This window comes from Halyomorpha halys, unplaced genomic scaffold, assembly GCF_000696795.3.
Source record: "Halyomorpha halys isolate HHAL.00 unplaced genomic scaffold, Hhal_1.1 Scaffold88.1, whole genome shotgun sequence".
NCBI lineage: Eukaryota > Metazoa > Arthropoda > Insecta > Hemiptera > Pentatomidae > Halyomorpha > Halyomorpha halys.
Window position 1 is genome coordinate 2,008,858 of NW_027114863.1, and position 16,425 is coordinate 2,025,282.

The 16,425-nt window shown below is 33.8% G+C and overlaps 1 protein-coding gene across 3 annotated transcripts; it reads right to left on the reverse strand.

Annotated features, from left to right (window-relative positions):
* Positions 1–625: 625 nt before the first annotated feature.
* On the reverse strand, positions 626–15,250 carry LOC106677110 (acyl-CoA Delta-9 desaturase). Of its 3 annotated transcripts, none has more exons than XM_014414818.2 (6): positions 15,195–15,250; positions 9,609–9,804; positions 5,376–5,506; positions 4,198–4,403; positions 2,554–2,736; positions 626–1,012 (listed from the first exon to the last, which is right to left on the reverse strand). In XM_014414818.2, exons 2-6 carry the CDS (start codon positions 9,790–9,792, stop codon positions 766–768), a joined length of 951 nt encoding a protein of 316 aa, XP_014270304.1. In that variant the 5' UTR covers positions 9,793–9,804; positions 15,195–15,250; the 3' UTR covers positions 626–765. The 3 variants fall into 3 exon arrangements, with proteins under 3 accessions (XP_014270304.1, XP_014270305.1, XP_014270307.1); XM_014414819.2 differs by lacking the exon at positions 15,195–15,250 and adding an exon at positions 15,064–15,168; XM_014414821.2 differs by lacking the exon at positions 2,554–2,736.
* Between the last annotated feature and the right edge of the window lie 1,175 nt (positions 15,251–16,425).

Below are 16,425 nucleotides of genomic sequence, written 5' to 3' on the forward strand. Positions count from 1 at the left end.
TAGTGGGTTTGGGTGGTTAGGGAGTTTATTATGGAAGGAATAATATCGGGTTCGGGCTAGATCGGTTACATAAGGAACATTTAGGTCTTTATGGATAGTTTTATTAGTAACAAAATAAGGATCATTGAGGATTTTACGAAGGATTTCGGATTGTAAAGATTGGATACAAGAGGAATTCGAAGGTTTAATGGAGCCCCAAAGCTCAACTCCGTATGTCCAGATGGGCCTTATTACTGTCATTTAGATCAGTCTTTTGTAATGAGTTGGAAGTTTAGACCGTTTGTCTAGTAAGTGCTGTAATAGTCGGAATCTGCGTGCAGTTTCCTGTCTTTTCAGTCTTGTGTGAGGATTCCAGGTTAGTCGTTTGTCAAGATGTAGTCCAAGATAACGAATCTGTTCTAGAGGGGTAAGAGCCACATTATTAAAGTATACTGTAGGGCTGTCGGCAGCATAATTTTATTAAAATTATTTTTCTAAAACTTGCCGAAATTGAAGATAGTCAATCTGCCTACCTGTACCGACTTAATTACAGTGAATAACAAACAAATCTACTCTGAAAAAACCGAGGATCAATTTAAACTCAAATTAGGGTGGTAAGAGAAAGAGCTATGCGCGCGCATTTTTTTTTTAAATATCATTTATTGCATGAAAAATGTCACAGTTACTTCTATAATACATGTTTCTTTTTACAGTTTTGGATGTCCTGTTTAGGATTTTTTTATTATACACTATAAAGGTAATGCCTTGTATTGCTAATCTATTATATTAATAAAATGGATGTGTGCCGTCTCCGTATTTTCGAACCGAATTCATTGTCATTTCTTTGGTGGCCTTCTTCAGATCGTATGCTTGACCGATTCGCTCCAGGAACGCAAGTATGTTCCCAGAATGGTTGTAGTCCCTTCCAAGTTCAGCTGCATTGCAATCCCATGGGAACATATGGTGGTAGTTGTGCCAGCCTTCACCTTTAGTGAAAATAGATACGTATTTGTTCTCAGCTGCCTTCATATTTCTGTGAAAAAAAAAAAATATTCTATGAAGCGTTGTCTACTTAACAAAACCTGTTGTCAGTATTCAGAAGATCATAGGCTGGTCCGATTTTTCCAGTAAAAAAAAAAGTTATTAACAAAATTAAACATTTTTTCATAGTTGTTATTTGCTAATCGATTTGTTTCTCTTTGAGGAATAAGGGAAAAATATTACTGATTCTAATAAATTATTTTTTTTTTCTATAAAATTAAAAAAAAAAATTATAAGGATTTCAGTAAAGTAGATAAGCAAAATTTTTATAGGAAAAAGCAAATTATTTTCATTTTTAGCATCGTCAAAACCTTCAAATATCATTTTTCAATGAAATTAAAAATTAGAAATTTTTTACCTTGATTTATTTGCAGGATCTTTTTTTTTTTTTTTTATTCCGGTGACCATTGCTCATATAATCGTTCATAACTGTTCTGCTTTTATCCTATTCCTATTAACCATACATACAACCACTCAAATTTATTTTTTCTATGTCTTATCATTATCAAAGAAACCAAATTATTTTATAAATATAATAATTTTTTCCCAAAACAAATAAAAAACCAACATCTTAGTCTATTAAAAATTGTTTTTAACGGTAATTTACGGAGAAATAAAAGTTTAAAAATATTTTTAAATATGCCAAAACGTTACTAAAATATCAATGTGTAAAAATCGATATTGTTTCAAAATGAAATTTATAATATATATATAAATTATGATTGTGATTTAACGAGGTTCTAAAAATATAATTTAAAGATACCGCTGAAAGTATAGGATACCGGAAAAGAAAAGGCAGACTAGCTATAAATACAGGCCAAGTCGTAGCATTATCTACATGAAAACCAAAGAAAATTTATGGCAGGACGAATGGTTCGTCACGAGAGACAACAATTTAGGAATGGTCCAGCATACGGTGGAACGTCTGGCAGGAAATATGAATCTGCTACAGAGATGTAATAACCCGTCTTCGGATAGGCCATACTCGACTCAGCCACTGTCATCTCATGAAGGAGGGAGGATGCACCGATGTGTCGCTGCTGCTGAAGCGATCTCGCTGTTGGGCACATTCTTACTGGGTTGCTCTGGAGTCACACCGATTCTCTTCATGTGTACAGGAAATGATCAGAGAAGACTCCACAACAGTAATAAATTTGTGAAGTGTAAATTGTAATTGTTAATATGTAATGGTAATTGTGATTGTAAATTTCTCACTTTGTAAATTCATCTGTATGAACATGCCAATTGTAATCGAATTTGTAAATCAAGTGTAAATGGCCCGAGTGGTCGAAACACTTAAATAAATAAAAAAAAAAGATACCTCTAGGAAAAGATGCAACAATTATATATTTATTTATTTACAAATAAATACTATAAATTATAAACCATTGTATGTTTTTAATAGATTATTTATTGATACTATGCCGGCAGTCATTAACCATGATGTTTTTCTTTTGTTATAATAGTTTTTGATGATTATACTAATAATAAACTAATTATAATATTTAAACTACACTTTATTATGATACTCACTTATTATAAGGCTTGGTACCGTAGATATGAGCAAAACTATTTACCATACAAGTTAAATTAGTTTCTGCGACATTTCTGGCCAAGCACATAAAAAAACTGTTCCATAGCGTCTCGTTCCAAAAATAGTAAGGAATCGCTGTTGGAATCAGAAATGGAAAAATGAAGTATAGGATTACATAGTACCTGAAATTATTAAACAGTAATTATTTATATGGAAAGAAGATAGTTGACCGTATGAAGTAGATTGTAGGAAGATAGTTGACCGTATGAAGTAGATTGTAGGAAGATAGTTGACCGTATGAAGTAGATTGTAGGAAGATAGTCCGAGTTAATAAGATTTATTGACAGTCATAAAGATATCAAAATAGTTGAAGAAAACTGTAATAATAATCCTAATCATTGCCCCACTTTACGGGGCTGCGTCAGGGTTAAATGAAAAACAAGAAACTAACATTGTATGAAGTGCCAGAATATTAGAATAAATGTACAAAGAAAGTAAAAAAATAGAGATAAATGATAACAATTTTCATTTACTTCAACTTAATGTTTTTACCATATTTGTTGCTATTTATAATAAGTATTGGTTTATAATTTATTACCCTAGTCCTCTAATTACAATTTTATCACATTTGGCTGTATTTATTAGTTATTAGTTTTCTATCCATCCATATTTATACTTCACTAACTTAAGCTTGTTATTTTTATTAAAAAAAAAAAAAAAAAAGAAAAGAAATATATTTTATACAAATTTTCTTACTTTCTTTTCATATTTATTCTAATGTTCTGTTACTTCTTATAATTTTTTTATCTTGTTTTCATTTAGCCCTGACGAAGCTGAGAAAATATGTAGGAGGTAGGAATTTACGGAGTTTGTAAAGCAGTCCCGGGTGCCAGACTCGATCAAAAGCCAGTTCTACATCGTAAAAGACTATCGCGCAGTACATTCCGCGCTCCAAAAAAGACAAAACATGTAACTTGATAACATTGCTGGATAGTGGAGTGGGATGTTCGGAATTCAAACTGGTGATCTGGGATTATATAATTGGAATCTAGGATGGGGTATAGGCGTTTCAAAATAAGTTTTTCGAGGATTTTTACAGACTACTTTAAAGATGGAGTTCTGTTTTATCTTTCAGACATTGGCCAAAGGAGATACAAGGTGATTGGTGGTGTCCCACAGGGTTCGATAGTAGGTCCTCTTCTGTGGAACGTCATGTACGACGCAATCTTCAAATTGACAATGCCAAAGGGAGCCACAGTTGTGGGATTCGCAGATGCCGTTGCAGTGGTAGTGGAGGCGAAGTACTTGGAAGAAGTTACCCTGTTTCTACAGTCCGAGGTTGGCTTACTTAGGTAGGCCTACAACTTGCAGGTCACAAGACCGAGGTTATGGATATCATAGTGTCAATTATCATCCAACGAAGAGGTACACCTTGGTTCTGTTCTAATTTTTTTTAAAGATTGTTTAGATAGTTTTTCTTAGGTGGTCGAATGATTCATATTCAGCTTCTTAATGATGCAGATAAAAATGGGAAAGAATTATACTATAATTGCTACAGTACAATTCCTTCCCATTTCAATCTTTGGATTGCTAGGATAGGAATTATATTGCAACAAAGTAACCATAATTACATGTAAACACACCTCTTCTGAAACATGATCCATGGATCAGCCTGAAGATCCGACATATCTATTTTCCTGGCATATTTTTGGACCTCCGGTTGTTTCTTTAGCATCGTCCACCCTATATGCGAGAAGAAGAAACCTCTGTTTGAGTTGTGAGGATCAGCGTCGGTATCGCTGTACTTGTGGTGCTGCCTGTGGTCTCTAACCCAGGCCCACAAAGAGTTCTGAAATAAAAATAAACATTTGCATATAAGTATATACTTCAGGACACATAACAATGAAAGGAAGAGAGAGGTAGAGTGATCGAGTAGATCACTGATCGAGGATCTATATATAGAGGTACGGAACACAATAAAAGTCAGTCTTTGAGTTACAAGTGAGTTGGTCATTTCAATCTCCCTTTTCTCTTTTTCATTCTTTCAGCTCGCAAACGTTTAACTGGTGCCGAAACCCGGGAACTTTTGATACCGGATTAATTATTTCTTTAAAGAAGAATTTTTTTGTTGTTGTTTTGTCATCTTCAATTTTTTTTCCTTTTTTAAGAAAAAATAATGGTTGCTAATGGGAATGGTATCGTTAGACGAGCAGTCTTGAACCTGGAAGCTTTAAATCAAAATGGGGTCGAGATCGTACCTCCCACAGAGGGGAATCCTCCTCTCCCAAAGTTTCCTCCACTACCAGTCTCTATTGCAGAAGCACACGCAACAACACTGGAGTCGATCAAAGTACTCACAGGAGCTGCCCAAGACTTGAGGAAGGAGGGATTGCCTCGTTGAATGAGAGAGCGCTCGTTTTTGGAATGTGCCCAAGATCTTATAGAGTCAAGCGCTAGGGAGGTAGATTCCTGAATGGAAGTATAAGTGAATATCAACGGCCGAGAAACATGTCCAACTCTTGGAGAAAGAGAGCACACAGAGATGGTAGGAGAAAGAGAGCAAGTAAAGAGGAAAATAGAGCGAGCCAAAAATAAATTTTGATTCTTACCGGTGGTGGGGCCGGTACTTAATTCCTCTAGAGAGAACGTCTAGAGATCTCTGGTTTTACTGTGCCTTATTTATATAGGAATAAATTATAAAACTTAAATAATAAATCAAAATTAGAAATAATAAATTAGTTCAGAGCACTAAAATATAACATAAGTAAATGGTATACATAAGTAAAATTATATATTAGTTATTCGGACCATTTATACACACCTGAGCTGAAATAGTATGTAAAAGCAATAAGCAGAGGCGCAGTGGTTTTTTGGCTTTAAAACTTCTGTGTGAAAACAGACGGTGAGCTCCGATTGTTATGGACAAGCCACAAAGGTGACCAAGCAGCGCATCTGTAATAATTTTCGATATTAAATTTTTGTTTAAAACCATAAATAGAAATAAAAAAAAAATATATAGGAGTATATATTTTTATAAATAAGCACATACAACAGGGAAAAAGGGATCGAACCAGAAAAACTTGTTTATTTGGTCCTCTAATCCTCTATATATTGATTACAGGATTTGTTGACATAGGGAGTTACTTCTTAGGTTCAATAACATAGGCACCCTGACTACAACGCCCTCCCCCCTGCCAGTTTACGAACAATTCTTCGCAAACTTACAACCCTATGAAAAAAAAAACTGTCTCAGACACAAAACGAACAAGAAAGAAAAACTAATTAAAACCTACCAAAATTTATATCACTGAGAAAAAGAAAAAAAAATCTTACAATTTTAAAAAACCACGAACAGAACAATATCTTATTATAAAGAAATCATGTCTACTTTATATACGATTCCTTTTTTAAGCTTTCCACCTCACGGATATGCTGGCGAAGTGGTTGTGGTAAAGACGCTCCTTCAAATATGTCACTCTCCCCGCTTTAAAAAAAATACCCGAATAATCTGTCTCCACTGTACTTCGAGATTGGAAGCTCCCAACCTCACTCTGCTGTCCTTTTTCTCCAGCTGACATTTGAACTATTCTACCCCCTCCCCCCAATCTGATGCTCCACCTACCTCCGATATTCTTGACCCGTGCGACCACCTTTCCTTGTAAATCGCATTCAATGATAACGTTATAAACGGTTCCTAGCCTTCTTCAGTATAGCTGCAACTTTATCCGCGTCAGGCTTAACTCCTTCCCTGGAAATCGTGCGGCCCAAAAAATTAATTTGTTCCTGTCCCAGCGATGATTTCTCTCCAGATAACTTCAGCTCGAATTTCCTCAATCTTTGGAATACGCTGTGTAAATGCTGCAAGTGTTCTTGTGCAAGAAGAACTTCTTCGCTCTTACTGAACGCTAGGTGATCGTCCACATTATTCTGACATACAGATTCATCCATTCCCCTCAAAAACTCGTCCATCAGGCGCTGAATGGTTATGGGAGCATTCAGGTATGGCATCTAAGTGCCAAACACCCTTTTTTAGAAGTGGCTCAATTCTCCTGTTTCCCCGGTAAACTCTTCCTCAAGTCTTGGGCGGTTGCTGTGCGTACTTTTGCCCACTCAAGTGTTGTGGCGTGGGCTCCCGCTAGAGAAACTTCCGGTAGTGGGGCAAGCTCCGGGGGTGGAGGGGGGTTCAGAGCCCACCTCCCATGGAGGTAACTCTGAACCCCATTTTGATTTAAAGATTCGAGGTTCATGACCGCTTGTGTGACGATACTGTTGGCAGCCATTATTTAAAAAAAATGAGAGAATAGAAAAAAAAAATTGAAAGGTGAGATAAAAATATCCTTCTTTAAAGCAAATATTACTCCGGTAACTAAAGTTCCCGTGTTTCGGCACCAGTTAAATATTGGCGAAACCAAAATGTCAAAAAAGAGAAGAATGAATAAGATCTAACACGCTTGAACTGCTGTAAAATACTGGCTTTATTGTGTTCGGTGCATCTTTTATATACATTTGGTCAGCTGATCTCCTCAGTCAACTGATATCGAAGTAACAGCTGACTGAGACCGTAACTTAGATGATGAGGAGAGAATACTTTATTCATCTATGCTGCCCAATTAATCAGGTAGCAACCTGATGATTTGGGCAGCATACACAACATACTAATCAATCCGTAATCGGACATATATAAATTACATATAATTAGATGGTATACAAAATAGAAAGAAAACAGTTTTTCCCCCCTACAGTTTCCTTTTACAATCAATTTCAGTCTATACACCAAATACAAATATTTCAATTCATTCCTTTTTTTCTTTCCCTTTTCTGTTCCTTTCATTTCACCATTTCACAATTTTTAATCCACCCGATCAAGAAATCCACTCTCCCGAATTCACCCTTCTAGATCCTCTTCAGTGATCCGCTAAATAAATTCACTATTAGACGGCAATGTGAGATCAGACCATTAATAATAGTCACAGCAGTGGACCAGTTCACCAAAAAACAAACAAATAAATACATTCTACGAGAACAAGACTAACACATAGATTCAAAGGAAAACATAGTAAAAAGCCGGTTACAAGAAACACTTGAATGGATTAATAAGTTTAAAATAAATAAATAATTGTATTAATAAAATAAAATAACTTAATGAATAAATAAGTTAAAACACACAAATCGACAGGTCCACAAATTAAAATAAATAAATTAAAAAATGAATAATCTAGGATCTAATTCCCATGCAGGTGATGGGTATGATCCACAGGGAGTCCAAAATAATATTTTCTGCTAAGATCGCAATATCCCCGATCCTAACACCTAGGCCTTCTAAGAAGCTCCTTGTTCTATCTGGTATTGTTCCGAGATCCAAACCAGAGGCCTCTCACGGTGAACTCTCTCTCTCTCCGAAGGTCTCGCGGAATTTTTCCTTAAGGAAAGGGGCGCATTTTTCATATATTTCCTTTTTTCCCCATTCCACTCCACCTTCCTGTTCGAGGTCATTACTTTCAAATCTTACCGTCGGATCCAAGACCAGACCCGTGCCTCCGATTTTTGTAAATGCGACAATATAGGCATATCTTACGGATCCGTCGGTGTCAATACAATAGACCTCCTCGAAGCAGGTGAACTCTTTTCATTCTAGGAACTTCATCAATCCTTCCTTGACCCTGTGGTGCCGGCGGGTTATAAGGAGGGGGTTGTTGGGGGCACTTTACCAGCACATGAGCTGGTGTTTCAGACTCTCTGCCTCATTTGCGACAGAAGGACCCAACTTGCTGTCCACTAGCTCCTGGGAATCCACGCAGGGGTGCGTAGTTAATATTAAGTTTAAGGGCGTTCGCCCATTCTGACCCCGAGAGTACCTGTTTCTCACATACATATCTATTAGCTCTCGGGGTTTCTTTGAAATGGCGAACACCAATACCCTGCCACCTGCAACTGGCCCATTCTTCGAAAGTTTTCTCATGCAACGACTGCCGTGGAATTCTCACACTTGGTTGCCCTTATCCACTCCAAGTCTATCAGCACATGCCACGATTTCGTCTTCGTAACTGAATATAGACTGAAAGAGGGCGTCCGGAACATTCGACAGTCGCTGGGCAATGGACCAATGCTGTAGTGGAGCTTCCCATTGACAGCGGATCAGACCCAGTCCTCGATACCTCCTGGGTGCGTACAGCATCGCTGACGAGGTGTTAGTGGGGAGCCCGATGATGGCCTTGATACTCCTGCGGATTTTGATTAAAATATAAATTCACAAAAAAACAATGGCATGACGGCATGAAGGTTAAGGTCATCCAATGATACCTTCATTAAAATTTGAATTTGAAAATCAATTTAGAAGGTATATTTTTATATTATATTATCTTTTTTTTCAATTTAGAAGGTCTATTTTTACTATTATTATCCTATTTCAGGTCCTTCATACAAGTCGTCCCGTATCCAGTAAGTCTCGAAATAAAAAAAAGTCTTCTTTTTCGTATTTAAAATTTTTTATCCTACAGACACATGATGATCCTTTTATATATCTTTAGATTACGATAGGTTAAACAAAACCCCTACAAAGTGAGGTGAAACGTCGGACAATAAATAGTTGAAAGCTATTTTGTTATTTTTTGACCACAACCCTGACTATCTTCTCCATGTTTTACTGATTTTTTAGTGCAGGGTTTTATGAAATGTTGCAATTTTAAAAGTTATATCTCGGGAACTTTTGAACGTAAATAGTTTTTTTAAGGCTCAATTTTAATTCAATTTACTCTACTTCAAATGATACTTAGGTTTTCTAGTTTTGTTGGTAGTTTTAAAATAAAGAGCTCCGAATGAAAATTTTTTTTTTACTTTTGAAACAGCCCTAATTTTTTATTTTATCTACCTATACTTGGCACACTCATCGATTATATATAGTTTTCATTAAAATATTTAAAAATTGGGGTGAAATAACTGTCTTTTTTTTTCCAGCGGGCTCTTGTTTTAATTTTTTTATTTCCTTCTACGTGTCACTTCTCCCTGTCTTTGTAAATTAATTCATTAAACAATAAATTCAAGCTGAATCCCATACCAAACACGAAAGTTAAGAAAAGTAGTCTTCCTGTGAAAACAAGATACCATCCGTACATTCCACCCAAGTGCAACGTGGTTAATATGGTTGCTGGGATCCAGAGAATTCTTGATAAGAATGGTTCATTTTTTATTTTTGTCTCTTCGAACTTATCTGTATCCTCGGCTGCATATGTGTTTTCCATTTCTTATGTTTTCTGTAACAAATATTGTGTTTTATACAAAATTAGAATACAAAGTTAAGAAAAAATATATAATGTAGTGAATAATTTTCTGTAACTTTAGTGGGGACACCTTTGTAATTACATCATTTTATTTATTACTTTAAAATTTTTATTAATCAGAACAACGTCATCTAGGATGTTTTAACTTAATTGTAATTTTAGGTCTATTACAGTAAGATTAATCCTTAGCAAACTATTAAAATTCCAAAAATCTAGAAGGTTCTTAAAACAACCTGGAATCAGGATTCAAACAACCAGAATCTAATTAGTAACATATTTGAGGCGTGTAGCTTCAAAACCAGCTACGTCAAAATTTACAATATTTTCAGGAGAGCGAAAGCCTTACCACTGACATGCCGATCAGTTTTGAGAATTTTTTGTTATTTGTATCAAAAGAACTATAGTCTAAGATTATTTCACGGTAGTTTTACTACTTCAGTTATTTTAGCTTTTTGGGTATTTAAATTTTAGATGGAGCTGGTTTTGAAACAGACTTGGTCCGTTACTGTACATGTTCAGTGCATTACACTGAATAATATTATCTGAAAAAATCAGAAATATAGTTTTAATTACTTAAATAAACGACACCAATTTTTTCTTGGTGAAATTTCAAGTGAAAAGGTGAAAATACGATAAAAGTAGATATAACAACCGCCCCTACCTCTCAGATAGAACCTTTAAAGTAAATCATAACCTAGCCTACTCATCTCTCTTTTCTCAGTCCGTCAGTGTTTCTCAAGGTAGTATCTTAGGTCCCATTCTTTATACGGCTTATATAGCTAACATCCCAACCCATCCTAGCACAGTCCTAACAACATGAACACATGTATACTATCTGTAAACAACGACCTAACTAATGCATCACAAACACTACAGACACACATAACATCTATTGAAGAATGGTGTCAAAACTGGAGAATCAAAATAAATCCTGACAAATCCCACCAGATCACCTTTACTCTCCGTTGTAAACCTCTACCCTACTGTCCTACAGTATCCTTTCTAAATACTCCACTAACGCCTGTTGAACAGATTCGATACTTAGGACTCCCCCTTGACAAGAGACTTACTTGGAATCCACTCACAAGACTAAAACGACAAGAAACTGTAGGTAGATTCCGATTGCTACAACACTTACTTGACAAACGCTCTAAACTTTCCATTCACTACAACGATCAAACAAAAATTCTTACTCATTCACGATCCCTGCCACAAGTAATGTGACCAGATGTATAATCTCTCCTCCTAATAGCATATCCCAGAAATTCAAAGATATCAGTAGGTTTTAAAATTGTTTCTAGTAAGCAAGCTTCAGTGCAATTATAGTAATTCAGTAGGTACTTTAATTTATTTATACGATAAAATAAACCAATTAAGTTCCATTGTATTTTATTAATTTTAAATAAAACATTCTATTTACCTGCCGAAGAAAAGAAGCCGAAACAGCTTTGAATACAGCAATTTGTGTTGGAGTTAAAATTATAAACCATATAATGGTTGTGAAAATAAAATATAATGGTTGGCAGCAGTACAAATAAATACAAGATTACCAAATGCAGAAAAGAAATAGTCAATTATTATAAGAATTATGATGCTGAAAAACATAGGATAAAGATCAAGAAAAAATATATTAATGGGAATATTGATGTAATTGTGATTATTAGAACAAATATCCAATGGCAGTAAGTACAGGTAGGATAGACAGTTAATTTTTATTACCAACTGTTTTTTTTGTCAATACTACATCTTTTTTATTTTTCGAGGAAGAAGACTCTTCATTAAAAGAAAAGTTTTGAGACACTGGCTTGTTTTTATTTTAATTATTTTCTATCTAATTCCTCTCGAATCCAATCCTTACAGTCCAAAATCCTTCGTAAAATTCTTAATGCTCCTTACTTTGTCACAAATCAAGTCATCCATCAGGACCTCAATGTCCCCTATGTTGCCGATTTGGCCAGAACCAGATACCAATACTTCCATAATAAACTTCCCAACCACCCAAACCAACTCGTTTCTAACCTGGCTTCTCCTACACTACCTAATAATCCTCCTAGGCGTCTGAAAAGAAGATGTCCTCTAGATCTTCTCCTTTAGAAATGTTCTTGGAGTTCTATCAATGGGTAGATTCTCCACATGTTTTTATCATGTCATAATATCACTTACAGCAAATTTACTTGATGTGTATATGTGTATACCGTTGTAAATATCAATAAATAAATTATTAAAAAAAAAAATTATTTTCTAAATTAGTTAAACTTGATGCAACTGTTGAATGAATTTTGTTTTCATCTGTTACTTTTTGTGGATTGGCAATATTAGTTTTATTTCCAAGTTGTTCACCATTGTTTGGTGTAGTTACTAGTGATTCGTAGCTATAGTTAATTTTGTCATCTCTGTTACTGTTACCATGTTGGATTCTAAGGTACTCATTTTTTTGCATACAACTTCAATAGTATTGGCCAACTTAGCTACCTGCTCTAGTAGAGCCTCAGTTATAGACTTTTCTTGTGGCGATGGAGGGGGAGGAGCCGACACAACATCCACGTGAGTTCTGATTCTACCATTTTCTGTCTCTTGTTTTTTAATAATTGCTTCCTCTTGACGATATGACACTTTATCCTGTACTCGGATATTCTCAATTTTCTTTTCTCTTTTGTTTACTGAACATTTACTACTATAAGCTGGGTGATCATCGTGGCAGTTTAAGCATTTGAGGGAATTATTACAAGTTCCACTACTGTGTGTATTTTCTCCACATTTACGAAATTGCTTTATTTGGCAATATTTACTAGTATGTCTGTACTTAAATGAATAACAAAGAAGAGGTTTCGGTTTATAACGTCTGATTTTAATGGACAGAAAACCCAAAATTACCCTTTCTGGTAGGTCACACTTATTGAAAGTTAAAATCAGTAAAGGTGTACCTTTCTTTTCATTATTAATTTTTTTATAAATCATTCTAACATTAACAATACCATGATTGTCAAGTTCTGAAACCAATTCATCCTCTGTACAATTTCAGCAATTCCGGGACATAACCAACCCCACGTGAAAAATTCAATGTTTTATGTAGTTCAAATAATATGGGAATATTTTGATATTAGTCAAATTGACAAAATCTTTTTCATCACTCACCATTAATAATATAGTACCGTTTTTTAAAAATTCACTTATGTATAGCAACTTTTTATGAACCGACATACACTAAACGGGCAGGAATTGTTAACATCTTTATTGCCTGAATTTGTATCTAAGCGCATGACGATATACTTTTTGGACCATGTACCTTTTAATTTAAACACGTCGCATGTGTCAGGTGGTTTAGGTTGTAAGGGTTTCGCCATGCGCGACAAAAACAAAACAATAAAATAAATAAAGAGAAAGAATGATAGTTATATAAATAATCAAGGAAAACCAGTTAGTTTAAAATAAAAATTTTAAAAAAATAGAAACAAAATAGGTACTGTTTAACTGAACCACTGTTAAGATTGACACAAGACACTATTGTTTCACAGATCAAACGGACGGCACTGGCTGATGTGTTACTTCTTCGGAATCTGCAAGACAAATTCCCCAAGCTATATGGATAACCATCGTCGTGTCGGGTCTGATAGGAAATACCGAAGTTCAGAGGGCACCGACTCATGCTGAGTAAAAACGAACGCACATCAAAGAAAAAGGAAAAACACCACTCACCGACCTTCATCTTAGGTTGCTGTGAGTTCTACTCCTTACCACTTGGCAGTATGATGTAGTGTATCGAGAACATGATGTAAATAGAAAAAAGGTGTTGTAGAGAAAATTAGATGTAGCTGGTTTTGAAACTACGCACCTAATTTGGTTAATTACATTTTTTAAATTTAATAATGTTAATAAATCACTCCAGAGTATAATTAATATCTTAGAGATAGTCCGGGTGGCGGTCAATAAAGGTATCCAAATAGTAGAAGAAAACTATTTATTGTTAACCAACGTTTCCCCTTATTTGCAGTTCTTCGTCAGGGCTAAAGAAGAAGTAAAATCATTTTAGAATTAAGAAAACATTAAAATAAAAACATTTCAAAATAATTTTTATGTTTATAAACAATATAAGGGAGTATACATGTAGGTAGACTGGAACAAGTAACTAATAAATATAACACGGAGTAATATAAGTTCTAAATATATATCTAGACAAATAGATTGTAAGAGACTATTCATTTTAATTAGTTTTAAATATGGTAAAGAGGTAGGTGTAATATAAAAAAAAAAAAAGGTGAAGGAAGTATGGTATAGCTGAGTTGCAGTAATATGTAAAATGGGATATTCGAAAAATTGATAACGATAAATAATAAACATATTTTTGAAGAGTGTACTCCCTATTTGCCAACAATAAATAGGATAGGACTGACCCCAAATTTATCCGAAGCTCTCGCAGATGAGAAAGCTAAAATTACAGGAGTGTTTGAATTTTTAAAAGCACATCGCCTTCTTTATAAATTATAACTCCTCTTCGATTTTTATTTTTTTATGTTTTTTACTTATTTTATTTTTTTATTTTATTTTTTATTATTTTTTTTTATTTCTATATTTTTTATTTATTTTATTTTATTTTTATTTACTTTTATCATACCATAAGCGTTGATGACCAGAGGGTTTTACGCCTTTAAGCAACAATCAACAACAACAACAACAACAATAAATATAATCAGCTAGCTGATGGTAGTACAAAGGACAACTGACAGAAAGGCGAACAGCAGGTAGAGAGATGTCCCTCCCACCAAATCAAGCGTATGATTTCTTATAATATATAAATAACTAAGTTGGCAAACGTTGGTAAACAATAAAAGTTATAAGTTTTAAAGTTTAATGAAAAAATGACAAAATTGGGTGATTAGACTGGAATTAATGACCTGGGCAGGATAGCCTGCAAACAGTTTTTAAATTATTGGAGGTAAGGTGTAAATTTATATTTAAGATTGGCTTTGAGGATGGCCGAATTGCCCAAAACGTTAGACTTGAAATAATAATGAGCTTTTTGAGACTTAACTAGGATACAAATTACTTAATTAAAAATAATAATAATAGTATCAAGAAAGTTATAAGATTATATACAAATTGTTAATATTGGCCATATGTCACAAAATAAATTATCGTTTAAATAATATAAATTGTATCCAGTTTATTCTCAAATTTTAATTAAGTCTTTTAATAAGAAAGTAGGAAAATTGAAAAATAGTTTAAAAAAATTACAGTGAGAATACAATTGGAAGATTCCAAAACGGATACTTTGGTCACTCAAATATCGACAAATTATAAAGAAATCTATGTTGCCCGAATTGATACAACATTGATACAGAAAAATATTGAATGACATTCCTTACCTTACTTCCTTGATCTTTACAATAAACTTTGTAATGGAATAGTCCTTCTTATCCCCTCTACTTTCCCTCCTAGCCTTCTTTCCCTTCTTTTATGCATTATGCATTATGCATTATGTAAAAAGGATTTTAAAACGATTAATTTTAATGTGATAAGCAGAAATCGTAGTAATGATTTAGTTCTTGAGATAGCTCTCAGACATCGCAAGATATTCATAAAATAATATGTTGAACTTCTTAATTTTATTATTATTAACTTATTAAAAGTTATTATAACTTATTATAAAAATTAGTCAGGTAATCGCTTACTCACATTATGGTTGGGACCTTGGTATCTAAAACGATCTTTCAGCTACACAGAATCTCTTGTTTGTTTAGTATAATTGTACCAAACAATCAATTATTTTGCTGAAATATAAAATAATTGAACATTTTATGGTCTTAGCAGTAACGATCATCATATATAGCGGATCACATAAATGTCTTTTTGGAGAAGTTTTTCGGGAGGTGCGGTCAGCAAAGAACATCATAAATGAACAAAACCATATTTATTTATTTTATGCCGACGTTTCGACCTGAATTTCAGGTCTTCATCAAGGCTATAGAACAAAAGAGATAACAACAACATTTAGAGAAACATACAATTGAAAAGGAATAGTATACAAACAAATTTAGAATTATTCAAAATATTGAATTAAATCATAAATAATAAAAATTGATAACTGATAATTAAATAATAAAAAGATTTTTTAATTGATTGATAATCGTGGAATTGGATGATAGTAGATTGAAAACAGTGACAGATGAAATATAATATCATGTAGGTAAGAAGATATGTATAATATAAGATATCCAAGTAGTGTCTAGAAAACTGAAAAAATAAATAAATAAATTGAATCTACAAATTGAACACTATGACAAACAATGAAAAATAGTATTTTTATTATTCAATTATCAGTTATCAATTTTTATCATTTATGATTTAATTCAATATTTTGTATAATTCTAAATTTGTGTGTATACTATTCCTTTTCAATTGTATGTTTCTTTAAATGTTGTTGTTATCTCTTTTGTTTTACAGCCCTGATGAAGACCTGAAATTGAGGTCGAAACGTCGGCATAAAATAAATAAATATGGTTTTGTTTATTTATGTTGTTCTTTGCTGACCGCACCCCCCGGAAAACCTCTCCAATCATTAATCTACGGTCAACTATCTACACCTCATAAATGTCT

What these genes read in the sequence shown, in the direction of transcription:
- LOC106677110 (XM_014414818.2), bottom strand. Translation starts at nt 9,792, where the DNA reads ATGGAAAACACATATGCAGCCGAGGATACAGATAAGTTCGAAGAGACA. An exon ending in TTTCTTAACTTTCGTGTTTG is followed by an intron (nt 5,507 to 9,608) that starts GTATGGGATTCA and finishes AAATTATTACAG; the next exon opens with ATGCGCTGCTTGGTCACCTT. An exon ending in GGTACCAAGCCTTATAATAA is followed by an intron (nt 1,013 to 2,553) that starts GTGAGTATCATA and finishes TTTTTTTCACAG; the next exon opens with AAATATGAAGGCAGCTGAGA.